The sequence below is a fragment of the Strongylocentrotus purpuratus genome, unplaced genomic scaffold, assembly GCF_000002235.5.
Source record: "Strongylocentrotus purpuratus isolate Spur 01 unplaced genomic scaffold, Spur_5.0 spur5_scaffold_21, whole genome shotgun sequence".
NCBI lineage: Eukaryota > Metazoa > Echinodermata > Echinoidea > Camarodonta > Strongylocentrotidae > Strongylocentrotus > Strongylocentrotus purpuratus.
Window position 1 is genome coordinate 4,270,149 of NW_022145607.1, and position 16,511 is coordinate 4,286,659.

The 16,511-nt window shown below is 36.6% G+C and overlaps 1 protein-coding gene across 1 annotated transcript; it reads left to right on the forward strand.

The window, feature by feature from the left end:
* The first annotated feature begins 3,252 nt into the window (after window positions 1-3,252).
* On the forward strand, window positions 3,253-15,426 carry LOC105443002 (putative protein TPRXL). Its single transcript, XM_030994995.1, has 4 exons — window positions 3,253-3,498; window positions 12,431-12,648; window positions 13,448-13,814; window positions 14,412-15,426. Exons 1-4 carry the CDS (start codon window positions 3,421-3,423, stop codon window positions 14,469-14,471), a joined length of 723 nt encoding a protein of 240 aa, XP_030850855.1. The 5' UTR covers window positions 3,253-3,420; the 3' UTR covers window positions 14,472-15,426.
* Window positions 15,427-16,511: the final 1,085 nt, after the last annotated feature.

A 16,511-nucleotide genomic window follows, 5' to 3' on the forward strand; every position in this document is an offset into this window, starting at 1 on the left:
GGCCGTATGCGGAATATTTTTCTGGTGGGGGAGGGGGAAAGATGCGTTAAAAGTTTTCGAAGAATCTCAAAAGCAAAAGGAGTGAAAGGAGTTCGAGCGACCGAACTGGTCATGAGGGTACTTTTGCATTTTCAAAAGCAGAATTGAAGGATTTGGTATAGGCCTACACTACATTTTCAGGAAAAAAACTGTACGTTTTCAAAATATCTGGGGTCAACTGCCCCCCCCCCCCTGGTGCGTACGGCCATGGTCTTTTTTTTTTTTTTTTCCCATTTTTTCCTTTCCTTTTCTTTTCCCTTTTTCTTCCTTTTCTCTTCTTCTTCCTTTTTTCTTTCCTTTTCCTTTTTTTTCCTTTTTTCTCTTTCTTTCCTTTTTTTCTTCCCTTTTCTTTTTTTCTTTTTCTTTTCTTTCCTTTTTTTCTTTTCTTTCCCCTTTTTCTTTTTTCCCCTGGAGCCCGTCAGGGGGGGGGGGCACTCTGCCCCCCCTGCCCCCCCCCCATAGGTACGCCAGTGTATCACACTTATTTTTAAACAAAACTATTATATTAATGGAGAGGAGTGGAAATCTATTTTCAAAGGTGTCATATTAGGGATCACTTTCTTTTGAGCTGAATCAACTCTAACGAAGTCATCGAATAACTCTTTTGAATCACAATTTTTCGCGTGGATTTCCATTTCAAACGATTCCAGTACACGTATACAATGCCAGTCCACACTTTGAAAATATGCTCTAAAATAATACTCTCACTATATCTGCATGATTTCTATTACACGATTGCGAGTTAATAAGCGAATTCTCACTCAAGCGTAAAACATTGTCAATACTTTTAGTGCCATCCTATTGAATAGACCCTCATCCATTATTTTGTGATTAAAAATCATGCAGATATCCTTCAGTGATAATTTTGGAGGATATTTACACTGTTTTCGTTACGTACTGTAGAGCACTATAATCTTATTGCGTATTTTACCTCGACATCGTTGCCATCTCTTGATGCACCCTGGTATGTAGCTAGTACACACAGCATGCCCAGCATCAAGTATGTAGTATACACTGTCCGTGTGATTGGCGCCATCTTATACGTCACGTGACCTATCCACCATTTGAAGCAAAGCAGAACAGTAGAACTTGCAATGTTTCCCTTTTTTCAAAATCAAGTCCTGAGTAATATTCAATATTGTTTTATTTCGTACTGTGTCACCACTCGCAAGTAAAATGTGTGCATGTACAATGCACAGTTTCATTCTCACAGCAAAGAAGCAGGAGATTGTAATGTTTTTAAATTGCTACCATGGCAAGGACAATATTAATAAATTGAATTGAATGAATCACCTTCCAGGTGTAAGTCAGTGTGAGTAATTAAAAACCTACCTAATGGAAAATGCATATTCAACCTAATTCTTAAATTGTTACCTAGTTCTTAAATTGTTACCTTACCTTGTTATCTTATGTTTCATAATTTCACTTCATATTTGTTCTCTTGTCATTACTCTGTCTAGTTTTAATTGTATTAATATTGTAAAGCGCTTTGACATAAGTGTCTTATGAAAAACGCTATATAAGTAAAAGTTATTATATTATTATTATTATATTACTAGAACCCCTAGATCTTTTTCTTTTGTACTTTTGTTCATACTCTCCAGTCTCTTACTCCTATCTTACTCCTATCAAGGAAGTGTAGTACATATGTTACCATGGACCTATTACGGATGGACATTCAACGTGATTCTTTCTTTGATTCAATGATAGTCACCGCCTTCTTATTATGTACATCTTAATGAGAACATTCAGCTGTTATAACAATAACGACTGCGTAAGCATTTTCGGGCATTGACAAAGGAGCGGTTTCCCTCTCTTGGGTTTTGTTTGGATGGTGTGCTCTGTAAGAGCAGGAAGCTGTAATGAATGGAGATACCGTCTCGAAAGAATTTTCCGAGGGAAAAATATTCAAGATTAACCTGGCTTAACAAAAAGAAATGTAATCCTCTCCAGCCACCATTTCCATCAACAGCTGTCCATATCAATGGACAGTCCCTCTCTGGCATTTCAAATAGTACGAAATGTTACGCAATGCAATCTGCTTCCCTAAGTTCTCTATTCACTCTTTTGCAAAAATATGCAAGCATCGAGCTTTGAAGCCATGCGTGGCACCGACAAATTAAGTCATGTTCAATGAAGATGTATTTAGCTATAACATATAAAATACAGAATTCACAACATATGACCAATGCAACTTTCCATTAGTCATCAAATGCTTTTTTCCGTTCTCGGATAGCTCTACTGAAGACATGGTCATTTCAACCAGCGAAATCGACCAAGGAAATCATGAGTTAGAGCGAATGAAAGGTTTTCATCATCATGATTTTCTCATCTAATTTTTGATATTTTCCGAAAATTTCCGAAATTTGTTCATAGCTAGAAAGGTAGTCCAAAGGTTTATCTTCCTAAAGAACTAAATGAAATTGTGTTAAATGTTTGCGCATTTATTGATTTAGGGCTAGAAGTTGTCAAGTTATCACCACTATTCACCCCAAGTACGGACCTGCAAAGCAAAAGCCGCCGTGCTCGCTGGGCTGGGCTATGTGTGGAAAGGGAGGACTTAGTGCTACTAGGGAGCTGTACGGTTTCGGAAGGGATTAAGGGGATTACGGTAGGGGAAACAAAAGACGCGCGGTGCCACGGATGACTTCAAAGGGGCCTCTTGGACGGGATCTCCATTAATTACAGCTTCCTGGTAAGAGTATGTCTTCAATAAAAACATCCCCAATGGGGAGCAGCAAAGTTGAAAAGCAGACGATTTTGGTGATATGAAATTTATTGTTACTGATTTGCACACTTTTGCACGCACCAATGACCTTATAAAACAATTAGAAGGCCATGAACTTTATAAGCCCTGTGCGTTGTAATTCTGGAATATTATGAGGAAATTGGGGAAAACGGGATTTTAAATCCCAAACAATCCAAACAAAACCTATTTGGTAATATCAACACATTTTTCAAATATAGAACACAGTACACGGAACAACGATTTCCAATTATTAACCAGAACTGCACAGTCGATTTCCCATGATTTAAGCGATATATTATCTTCTGCGCATGTAGATTAACATGTTTAAAATCACTATCTTGATTCTGTCTCGGCTTATTGGCGGTGACCATCATGAGATCAAAGTGAAGAAACATGTACGGAATGTTGACGACATTGACGGAGACAATCACAATGAATTCGTTAAGAAAACGACGAACGTCCATTCGTAATAGGTCCATGATGTAACTCCTAGCTCCTATTGGCGTGCACAATTTTCCTTTCCCGTTTCGATTGGCCGTTTTGAGGACGCTGTACTACGACTGCAACTTCCTTATTAGTGGTCGCTAGTTTTAAGGAGCGAGCATGCATTCATTTTTCAGTGTAAAAGCAGAATGGAGGAGGTCACTCTAAATGATCTTTTATATCCAGAGTTACTTTCAAAGAGAACTCTTGTGGAAATTCTAGTGCAGGTAATTACAATAAATACTTAATTTGATGGGAATAATGTATTTGGATGTGATTTTAATGCGACTTTTAATTTGATTTTGGACGCGCAGTCCCATGTACCCGGAGTTATGTCATGATTCTTGTAATATTCTTTTCATCTGTAGAATTACGTGTGTGTGTGTGTGGATACAAATTGTAATGCGCGTTCACTGATCACACAACACAACGTAAAACTATGCCAACTATTTCCACTTCACTGAAAAGTCCAGCTGGGGGCCGTTTCTCGAATCCAACTTCATGACAGTCACATCTTTGTCGGCGACCTACGGAGATGTCATGAAGCGGATAAACCGTTTCACGAAGCAATGACAGACATGATATCGATATATCGCGATACTAGCAGCTCAAGAACATTGAGTAAAGGAGCTGGTATTCGGCCACTTAAGACGAAATCCTATTTTTTGGACTCTTTACTTCCTATTTATTATCATTTCTTGTTCAAATCATGAAGCAAATATTATTATTATTTAAACAAAAAAAGAATCCCAGAAAAAAATCACGAATTGCCATGACAATATTCATTTCAGTTTTCACTGTTTTGGAGCCACTTATCGACCTAGCGATTCAGTTTACGACCGCATGTACAAAGTCAATAGGAAGCGCGCGTGCGCCGTGCGTTTCCGTGCTGATCTAAAGCACAAGCGGGCGGAGCAGGTATCCCACGCCGGAGCTCCCCGGTGCTCGCCTGGTCGAAGACTAGCACTGCAGTGATTGGAAGTTGGAATCTGAATTAGACAGACATATCGTGCGTGCGCTGCATTGATTTAATACATGCGATGAGATACTTTTGAGCTTGCGACTAATACAAAATCGGGCTCTAAATCTGAAAAATACTTGAAATAAAGCTCATTTTATGGTACCCATATTTCTTACATACACGCGTAAGATACTCGATTTTTCAGATTTGAGTAGCAGGACCGCTGATTACATCGCTATATTTTAGGATATATTTTCCCATTGCAAATGTGGTTCTTCAGTGACTCTGGCATGGTATGGTATGTGTGGGATATGTGATATGCTATTATGCGATGTATTTTAAAGGGATTTTACCATGCATCCAACGGATCGGCCGAAAACTGAAGCTGGTCGTTTACCCCCTCCTTTACTCTAAATGAGTTAATGACCGAGCCAGTTCTCCCCCACAATGCATTTTTATGACGTAGGGTCCTCAAAACACCTTGATACAAAGTTACAAACTATTTCATTCACCTGAAAAGAATAACAGTATTTCAACAGTCAGAATGCAAACTGCATATATTAAGTGTTGCTAGGTAGGGCAAGTTATAATGTTTGTTCTGCCTGGCAACGACTAATATTGCAGTTCGGATTCCATTAATTTTCTATTGAAATACTATTATTCTTATTACGTGAATGAAATAATACGCATCGGGGCACTTCACAAAAACGTATGTATTAAGGTATACTGCTGGCACTTTCGTTGTGAGGAGCATACATGTACGTCACATCTGTGCATCAATTGAAATGTTTTGCTCGAAATAACCGAAACAAAAATCGCTCTTAAAAATCACGTGATTGAAGTACACCCATTAATATTTGACAGTTTTAACCTTTGATTTATTTACAAAATGCTATAATTTTGTTTAAATTGGAGTGGACTTGGGCTTTAAAGATATTACTTGAGTTCTGGTAAAAAAAAAGAAAATTAATTCTCACAGAATCAAACAAAACTTACACTGAATGTTCAAGATTACAAATAAATGACATGTGCCAAACAATTTTGGAAGAAAATGTATACTGGCTGAGTAATTACATGTAGCATAGAAAGACAAGGAAATCAAGGTAGTACCAGCCCCGACACCATGTGTGTTGTCCCATAGCTTTCCGTGTACAGCGCTTGTCACTTTACCAAGACTCGGTCAAATTTATTATGATTTTGATGACTCCAGAACCTTGCAGTGCACACCAATACTTACATGCTACATGATCACTTGTTTCTGATCCTTTCCACACCTTTTCTTTCACAATGCAATCGCATTACCAGTACTAAAGTTTATCTTTAAGTTTAAAGGTATAGACCAGTTTTGGAAACCCCTCTCAAAAAAAATGAAATGGAAGCTCTTACATGTACTACCAATCATGTGAAAGAATATGTTTTGACTAATATGTGATGATACAAATATTCCCGGGAAACCGCCTACTAATTGATATATTTGGTAAATTATTATATCTATCCGGACCGAATAGATATCGTGCATGTGTCGCGTAGTCCCATATACATGATCTTTCTGTGTAGAGTGCTTGTAACTTTACCAAGACTGGGCCAAATTTCTCTTCATTTTGATGATTCCAGAACCTTGCAGTACACACTAATACTTATATGCTAGATGATCAACATTTTCTGATCGATTCCGCAACGTTTCTTTCACAATGCAATCGTATGACCAGAACTCAAGTTTATCTTAAAACATACATACAGTACACGCCGAAAATCTCCGCAACACGATTTACACGATTCAAAATTTACACGATTCGACTGCTCGCGGGAATCGTGTAACCATTTATTTTTACACAATTCGTTTTTTGCCAATGAAGCGAAATTTGAATCGTGTAAACGTGTAATCGTGTAAAATTACACGATTCCTCAATTCAGGTCGAATCGTGTAATCGTGTAATCTTCCCGCCGAAAATCTCCGCAACACGATTACACGATCGATTGCTCGCTGGAATTGTGTTACAATTTATCTTCAGTGGTGATGGTGAGCAGGTTAAGGATGTCTAGTTCAGTAAAAGCAAGAAGTTACTTCTTGGTTGAACGAGGACAAGTGGACGATACGAGCGGATAGCGAACACTACGCTTTCTTTCTCTTGTATATATTTTTAATTGCAGTGTCTTGTCTCTAGTTTTATTATAGACTGTTTGAAAGTTAAAAAAATCAGTCCACTTCCCGAAAAGCACTCTCGGATTTAATCCTCGGTGAGAAAAAAAGAAAAAAGCGATGAACGACGAAGGAAGGGGAGAATTTTGTTATTCCTAAGTTGTAAATAAGTAAAAATGATTACAAAATGTAAAGGAGGGCTAACATAATTAAGTTTGTTGTGATACTCTTACATTACAAGGCTGTACCAATTAGAATTATGTTCACCAGCTCATTCGTTACTATGAATATCGTTATACTTTTTTTTTATTCAATCATTATCCATTTTACAAACCTGGTTTGTAAAAACGCGTCAAAACGCGTCATATGACGCACAAAAACCAAGGTTTGACGACAAACCTCCTTTGTGAATTCGGGCCTTAGACTTTGATCACTTATTGCTTTTTTAGCGTTCCTCATTTTCGTAAATTACCTTTTACAACATTGCATTATTCAGCTATATGTATAAAGAGCTACGGTCAAGGCTTAAGGGCACACTTCCTGTCACATACAAAAGAAGCTTACTCTGAATGTGGCCTGCCATTGACCCTCGGCGGGGACAAAGGCCGTTGCCCTAGCTACAGGCAGAGATCCTTACGTAATACCTATTGTTCAGGGGGTTCCCCTTGAACATAGGATCCCCCTGAACAATAGGTATTACATGTACGTAAGTATGTAAGCCACTGGCTACAGAGTGTAGGGAACAGTTGCAAGCCGAGAATGAATAGAATAAGTGAATGGCCAACTGTCTTTGAGTTACGTTTAGCTAGCGGCACAGTGTCCCCCCACTTTTTCAAGTTCCCCCAAAGTGCCCCTTTGTATGTAGGAAAAGTACCTATTTTACTTTGACAAGTGTCCCTATTAATTTGTAAAAGTGCCCCTTCCCCTTTTTAACTCTGATAAGTGCTCCTTTTCTTTTGACACACACCCCTTTTCCTTCGACGAGTTCCTATTTTCCTTTACAATAAGTGTCCATTTTCCATTCTCATTAGTGTCCTTTTAATCTCTAGTATGTATCCCTCTTTAAGTACGAGAAGTGCCCCTCTTCACTTTTGATAAATGCCCCCATCAACTCCGATAAATGCCCCTATTAAAATCTGATCGGTGCCCCTTTTCTTTCAACTAAAGTTTTTTTATCTCTCTCTCTCTCTCACTCTCTCTCTTTCTTTCAATATCTTTCCATTCCCCCATATCTTTCTCGCCTCTCTTTTCCTCATTATGTTCCCCTCTTACCTTATTAATTTGTCTCTTTTCCTCTCCGTTTCATAGCCTTCTCATTTCTGTTAATTTTACTATGTTTCGCCCTTCTTTTTTTTATCACTCTATTTCACTCTTTCTTTTCTTCCGGTCAACTTTTTAGTTTTCCCATTTTTCTCTCTTGCATAATTTTTTCTGTTTATCTTTATCGTGCCTCTCAACCCTCATTTTCCTTTTATATGTTCCCTTCTCCTCGTAGCTATCTTTTTTTCCTTTACTATTTCATCTGTCTTCCTGTTTCTGACGTTTTTCTGCCTTGTCTCACGGATTAGTATACGATACATGTTAGTGGAAAGTGCTGAGGTTTATACACGAATATAAAGTACAGTAATTAATTGATGTACACTGAAGTTAAGTTGTGTATAAAGCAATTGGTGTAAGCAGGATACGATTTAACGATTGTTGCAGCTTGTCGCATCGTTCTACCAATGCCCTTATAACCCTAATAACTATTTACACGATTACACGATTCAGAGCGACATTCTTCAATCGTGTAAATTTACACGATTACACAGTTACACGATTGTTGCATCTGGTCGAATCATCCGACCAATGCACTTAACTATTTACACGATTACACGATTCAGAGCGACATTCTTCAATCGTGTAAATTTACATGATTACACAGTTACACGATTCAGGTGAATCGTGTAAACCGTGTAATCCTAAAAATAAATTGTGTAATCGTGTTGCGGAGATTTTCGGCGTGTACTGTATGTCCATCAGTGTGATACAATTTACGTTTCAAAGTACAACATTGCTCATTTTTACAATTACTGTATATAGGAGGGATACAGCATAAGCATGAAGCTTGAAATGGTTGCAGCCCTCGATGAAACTAAACTATTATTAATTAAACTAAACTAATCTAAACTAAAGTAACGGCCTATAATACATGTACATGTATATGAAAGATAATGAAGAGAGAGAGAGTGACTTGCAATAAGGAGATAAAAGATTAGAGAGAAAGAGGGGAGACTAGAATTCCACTCCAGGGCAGGTCCAAGCTATTGTCCCCTCTGGGGGTCAAATTTCATCTTTATATATATTTAACAAACTATACCTCTTTTTAAAGCTGAAACTATGAATTTTACGAATCTGATAAAAAATTAAAAAAATTATCAAAATACGAAGAGTGCCAAGGTCACGAACTTCGATTTGTATTAATTAGCGTGACGTACGGGACATTACATTTTTATTTTTGTATCTCATTTGAATTATTTGTTTAAAATTAAATATCTCAGGACATGAAGACCATCATGCTAGAAAATAGGAAAAAAATATAAAAACTTTCAAAATTAATTAATTATGCAAATGAGGTAGGTTCCAAAGTGTGATGTCCCGTACGTCACAATTTGATCATAATTTGTTTAATTTTAATTATGAAAATAATTTTTTTTTTGAAAGATATTCTAGGAAGTTCTAATTTAGATGAATACCTAACAAAAAATAAGTTTAACAAAAATTTCAAAAATTCTGTGTTGATTACATAATCAAATTAAGAAATGTGACGTACGGGACAAGTGTGTGACGTACGGGACAACCTCATATAAAACCAATGCAAGATGTGAAACAGGAAATGACCAAAAGGAGAATATATACTGTGTTAGGAAACTTGTTGTATACAGGGATATATGAACATTCCAACTGGGTCCCTTCTAGGAATTTACTTGTTTGTACTTTTGTTGTTAATGTAATTAGTCTTCAAGCCAGACCCCTGGTATTATCAACTATGGTATTTTGCCAGTTGATGTCCCCAACATTGGCAGGATGCTAAATATGTAAATCATAATAGTGTACTAGTTCCTGGAATGAGTCTAATGAAATTATATGGTAGTGGATGCGCCAGAAGCTGGCTTTTACAACTCATAGATGCTGCAGGTAAGAATAGCACATGTATGCTATCAAGCTCTCCATGTGAGGTTTTTTGATATTCTATTTAAATGTCATATATGATGGTAAAGGATTACAGCATACACTGTACATGTTATGGAGCCAGCTAGGGAATTATGATCTCCTAAAAACTAAATCATAACTTTTAAGGAAGGATAGCCTTTTTGAGTATTTCACACTCTCACCCACTTAAGATTTTTATCACTTTTACACCCATGCATTTTTGTTGATTTTGCTTTAAATTAATCATTTGAATTGTGAAAAAGGTCACACAAACCTTTAGGGTTTTAATTTCTTATATCTGGTGGTGTTAATAAGATATTTTAATCAATACAAAATACATTCAAGATTTATATTTTTGTATCCATCTTTCACAAACATGTAGGCTACATTAATGTACATCAAAATTCTTGAATATATGACAATAACATATACACGTTCTAATCTGTGATAAAAGGATATAAAAAAGACAATATGTCCAGCATTATCTTTGAATTCCTTCAACATTCTATGATATTACTATCAAGTAATTGAAACAAGCTATGAAGAAAAGACTTCATATTTTTAATGTATCTTTGTTCACAAACACTTAAAGCTTAAGAAATGTTCTTTGACAAAATATGATGTGCCGAGTGTGCCCCTGTGTTTCAAACGAGTTCAACTTCATCTTCTTCATTATTTATTATTTAAAAACATTTTGCAATGTTGAATGGAATGGATAAAAGAAATGAGAAAAGAAGCATGACTGCACATGATAGATGGGTAAATGGAATAAAAATGGTAATATAGTGTGTATGAATATTAATTCAATTTGTTTTCTTTGTTAAAGTAATATTTGTATTGATTTACCTCATAAATTAACACAGATGATATTAAGTAATGGTCAGAGGATCTAATTGGGTTCTAAAACACTCTAATTGTCACTGATTTAAGTTAAAATTGTTCACATTTAACAAATTTTGACGAAAATTCTTCATTTCAATGCATTTTCCCATAGGGAAAAGTTGTCCCGTACGTCACGTGTCCCGTACGTCACATGCACACATTTATGTTTTGGTATATTACATAATAACGAAAGGTCAGAAAAATATGATAATAGTTGTGATTAATTCTTGATTCCATAATGAATTAAGATATCATTACCATAAATCTCATAACTTACTAAATTCAGAGAACTTTTATGATGAACTTTTTTTTGAAAAAGTCAGAAATTCTCTGGTCCCGTACGTCACGCAGCACATTAATTACATTAAAACTTAATTTATGAATTGGTCAGAACTAAAACTTTCCACAAATGAACTAGCCCATAATAGCCACAGACTCATACCAAAAGATAGTCATATAAATAATGTCATCCATTGTTATTTCTTGTTTAAAGTCTCTGAATGTCCCGTACGTCACAAAGCAAATAGCTTGGACCTGCCCTCCAACAAAGCATAGAGAGTCAATGCTAATGCTTATTGACCTCTAGCGCTGTACTACATGTACGTGCTAAGAGGCAGCATTTGCACACATGAATAGTCAATACATACATTGCACACAAATGCACACAATGAATACGATGTTGCTGATTGGCAAGTTTGACATTAGACTCATGATTTGAATTTTCGAATTATTTTTTCTAACATCGGTAAGTTGAAAAATTTCGTATTTTACTGCTATTTAGGTGTCATCAATTGTCACTAAAGAACATATTTTGAGTGAAATCAGTTGAGTTTTGTATAGCGGTGTTTTAAATGTTAAAGAATCAATAGAACAGTTTTTAATACACAGCCAGGATAGTAATGCAGCTATGTGTGTAGAATTCCAAATACCAGACACCTGTTGACATTAGAAGACATGTCTATGACACCAGGTCATAAAGAAATGTATACCGTTTTATTATATGATTGGTGTACTGTATTATTAGTTTAACGGTTATCATGGTTTAGTAGATTAGTGGCAATTCTTATTTCTACATAATTCATAATTTTTATCTTGATTTCAACAAACAAATCTGTACTTTTTGCTGTATAAAGTTTCACCTCTTGTGCTGAATTTATAATTATTTTTATGACAATAAACCAACCAATCCATCTTAACTACTCACAAAATGAAAAGATATTTAATTACTGGGTATTTTAGTTTGATTAGTTTCTAGCAATTTTTTATGCCTCCGTTACGAAGTATCCGGAGGCATTATGTTTTTGGGTTGTCCGTCCGTCCGTACGTACATCTCTACGTCCGTACGTCCCGTTCTCGTGATCGCGTTATCTGAAGAACTGATGGATGGATTCCTGCCAAACTTTGGTCATGTATGTATCTTGCAGAGCCGATGAACTGAGTAGATTTTGGGGTCAAGAGGTCAAGGCCAAAGGTCATGCGGCTCATTATGTATGCAAAAATAGCTTGTGATCGCATTATCATTAGAACAGATTGATGGATTCCTGCCAAACTTAGATCATGTATGTATCTTGCAGAGCCAATGAACTGAGTAGATTCTTGGGTCATGAGGTCAAAGGTCAAAGGTCATGGGCTCATTATGTATGCAAAAATAGCTTGTGAACCCATTCTCATTAGAACTGACAGATGGATTACTATTTAACTCAGGACATCTTGCAGAGCCAATGAACTGAGTAGATTTTAGGGTCATGAGGTCAAAGATCAAAGGGTCATATATGTATATGAGAAATTGCTTGTAATCACGATATTCTGAGAACCTGTTAATGGATTACAATTGAACTTGAATTTGAAAAATTTCTTCTGTTTTGGTTTGTAAAATGGCTCTATGACGGAGGCATCATTTTCGACTGCGCGCAGTCGAAGTTCCATCTAGTTTTTGTATGGCATAACATTTTGTTCCTTTTCTTTGCTATGTATGATCTTTCAGAGGCACATCAAGCTAGATGGAGAACAGAAAGAAGACAAAGAAATCCTTGTTGAGATTTTCTTGAGGACGGTGACCCCGCAGCCTCAGAGACAACCCGGGTCAAATAGGAGAGGTCAAATCACAGCTAAGGTCATCAAGAAACTCAATATGCAGAGAGTTCGCTCTAAATCAGAGTCGGAGAAGAGCTTTTCCATTGGTATATCGGAACAACAGAAGAGGTAAATGGAAGTGTGTACCAAGTCATGTCAGTCACATTTTAAAATTTATACATGTACATGTAGCATACTCCAAACCAGTGACTGTCCAGATGTCATTTTCATGTAAGCTAAAAGGTCCAAAACAAAAGACAGATTCAATTTACTTAATCTCTTATTTCAATATTAGAGTCTGTGATATTTAATCTTGTCTTTAAACGTACCTTAATTTCAAATATTAAGATGGTCAAAAGTGGAAGTTCTATTTTCTATTGTCAATCCTTGCAAAGAGGTGCTTCGTATTCAATGTGTGCATTTCTTGGGCGGCCTGTGCTGAATCTCCATGTAAACTAATGTACACAAATCCAGTCGTAAAAACTCAATACCTTACCATGTCGCGCGTAAGTAAAATCCAGGAATTTTTTGCAAGCGCGAGGTGGAGTGTAGTTGATATAAGATTGTTGCTCTACATGTTTATAGTGTCAGCCAGTTTTTCTCTCTCTCTCTCCCCCTCTTTTGCAGACACATACACAGGAAATTTGCCTGCCCACCCCTCTTATTCTCTATCACGCTGTGGTTAGCTATCCAATACGCGTCTGGCTTTATGGCAAATATACTGGTCGCGTTATGGAGACTACCATCGGCGCGGGCATCTCGTATAGGCTACTTTGTGGTATGCTTGGTCAGTTCTCTGCATAAATTAAATCTCAATCAAACCTGATTAATCTGTTCTGTGTTTAAGATTAAATTGAATTTCATAACTTGCTCCACTGTACATAACTAATGATGATATAACCTTTATGTTTCTTGCTGTTCAATATAGGTCTCGGGCGAGTGGGTTACTCATGTCCACAGGTCTACCTTCAAGTGCTAGCTGCACCAGCCGATTAAAACCACCGCCTATTGTCAACAACCAGGGCAAATCTGTCGTTAAACTGAATCCTGGAAAGTCCCCAAGTAGTGACAAAGAATCGCCATCTTCCAACAGTCCAACAACAGGTGTTAGAAAGTCAGTGATCAGTCCTTCGTCTTCTACCACACCCAAATCCACCAAATTAAAAGTCTATAACTCGTCTGCCTCTACTGCAAAATCACAAGAGACTCTTCCAAAATCTGGAGATAAAGATAAAGGAGCAGCATCTTCCGGAAATGTGTCTCTGAAAAGACCGTCAACTATTGAAAATGGGGAGGTAAGATAGCTTTGTGAAATCAATTCGCATGAATAGACACTTTTGGAATGCAAAATACATAGTTGTCGAAAATCATAATTATTTCTCACATAGAGTTAGAACCATATAGTTAGGTTATGCAGCTGATTGATACATGGATTGTACTATTTCGTTTAGGCTCAATGTTACCTAGACTTTCATTGAAATAGTCATACAAGAACTTATAATTAACACACTTCACTACCGATCATTTTGTGCCACTCCATTTTGGTAAGCTACCTAAATGAGTTTTTTCTACAATAGTTATCTCATAGTTGAATACCCACATTTACTTGTAATCTGGGCAGAAGGTGTCCAGTTGCCTTTCACTGTTTAATTGTTATAATCATTATTATTTTGTTTTTTTGTTGTTGCTGTTATTTATGATGGAGTGATATCCAGATGTTAAAGAGTACCTAATCACCAATGAAAGTTCTTATCCTATAATCATACAAGAAATAGTGGCAAATTATTCGTCATTCTTCAGCATATTCTTTTCTTTCTTTCTCTTTTCTTTTTAGCCTTTAGTTAAATTGCTCTAAATCACTGTATTCTTATTTCATTTTTCTCCTTTTCCAGATGAAAACCTCTGATGATGCCTCTCCCAAGCCCAAGATCAAGAAGATTTCTTGGCCGTAGCTCTTTCTCATCTAATTTATTGATGCCCTGGTTTTAATTAATTAATTTTATATATTGTGGGTAATGACAGTACAAAGAAATCTTCAACAGTATTTTTACAAAATAGTTGTATCATAGTGAAAATATGGCATTATTATTGACCTTATTATAGATATTTGTATGCCTCCGCACCGAAGTAGCCAGAAGCATTATGTTTTCGGTTTGTCCTTCTGTTCGTCCATACATCCCTTTCTTGTGACCGCGTTATGTCAAGAACTGATTGATGGAATACCATCAAACTCAAGACATGTGTGTATCTTGCTGAGCCAATGAACTGATTAGATTTTGGGGTCATGAGGTCAAAGTTCATGGGGCTCATGTATGCAAAAATAGCTTGTGAACGCATTATCAGAACCAATGAATGGATTAAAATCAAACTTGAATTTTAAAAATTGCTTGTTTTGGTTTGTAAAACCGCTCTATGGCATTTTTCGACTACTCGCAGATGAAGATCAATCTAGTTATATTCATATATCATTTTGATTCGTAACCATAGATGATAATCGGCTTGCATCATGAAGTATCTTGATTATATTATTTCTGTATAGTAATCAGGTATCCCCTCCCCCCCCCCCCTTCTTTACTGTTAATTCTGCATCAGTATTTACTTTATATCTCTTTTGGCAGGCAATTATTGTTAAGGAAATGCTAAGTACCAACTACACTATCTTGCTCATAGTCACCCAATTTAATTCCAGTTAAATCTGAAACCTTAGATATGATTTGTATCATTATTTCAATACAGGTTTGTGTTGGAATTTTACCCTTCCAAGGCTTTCGAACAAGAACTAAAAATACACTTTCCTGTATCACCATTCAGGAAGCTCTATATTTTTTCTTTTAAAGTCCAGCTACAATATAATCTTAAAGGGATTGGGTATCTTTGTCTCAGATTCTAAACAAAATCCTGGATTTAGCTCATGCTGCAATCATAATTATAAACCTTAAGTTCAGTCAGAAATCCCATGACTTTTACAAGCAATCGCCTGTCTGATCATCAAGATATATATGATTGGAAATCGAAATTTCAGAAGCCGTTTTCTCAACGTTTTTTATAACACTACATTCTATTGGGGATATTGAGTACCAGGTATGGTAAAACCCAGTCACTCAAAGATTTTACTTTTTTGAGGCACTTCATGATCATTTTGAAGTGCAATTTGTTTAGGGTTTCAATATTACACCATACCACAGACACTGATAACACGTAGGCCATGCATCTCAAGTTTGTAAAACGGGAAACATTGTTCAACTATGCCTTTAATACCATGTTATATGATTTAACCAGGAAGCTGTAAGGAATGGAGATCCCGTCCAAGAGGCCCCTTTGAGGTCATCCGTGGCACCGTGTCTTTAGTTTCCCCTACTGTAATCCCCTTTACCCTATATAGCCTGGGTTGCTTATCTGATGTTTAAATAAAACAATTTGGATTTGGATATTAAATCATTTTTGCAGATCCAAATAACACCCCTAACAAAATTAATCATGCCACACATATCAAATATCGAGTATCAAACATCAACGAACATTTGTGCGCGTGTGTGTGTGCTTGTGTGACTTTGCTTCTGCAAAAAGCATATGCAATGCATTTCATTTGATACATTCAATTCATTTTCTCACACCGCTAATCCCAACATATTACATGCTGTGGGCATCACTTTGGCGCAAGTCGATTTTTGCACTCTGGCAAACAATGCCACCTGTTCATCCAAGCGTGAACACATACTACACAAAAATGATACCATAAACCATACAGCTCCCTAGTAGCACTAAGTTCTCCCTTTCCACCCACAGCCCATTCCAGCTGGTTGAAATGGCTATGTCTTCAGTAAAGCTATCCGAGAACGGAAAAATCATTTCATAACCAATAGAAAGTTGCATTGGTCATATGTTGTGAATTCTGTATTTGATATGTTATAGCTAAATACATCTGCACTGATCATGACCTAATTTTGTCGGTGCCATGCATGACTTCTAAGCTCGATGCCTGCATATTTTTA

Coding starts and splice junctions, on each gene's coding strand:
- LOC105443002 (XM_030994995.1), top strand. CDS start 3,421: ATGGAGGAGGTCACTCTAAATGATCTTTTATATCCAGAGTTACTTTCA. Junction 12,649..13,447: donor ATATCGGAACAACAGAAGAG/GTAAATGGAAGT, acceptor TGTTCAATATAG/GTCTCGGGCGAGTGGGTTAC. Junction 13,815..14,411: donor CAACTATTGAAAATGGGGAG/GTAAGATAGCTT, acceptor CTCCTTTTCCAG/ATGAAAACCTCTGATGATGC.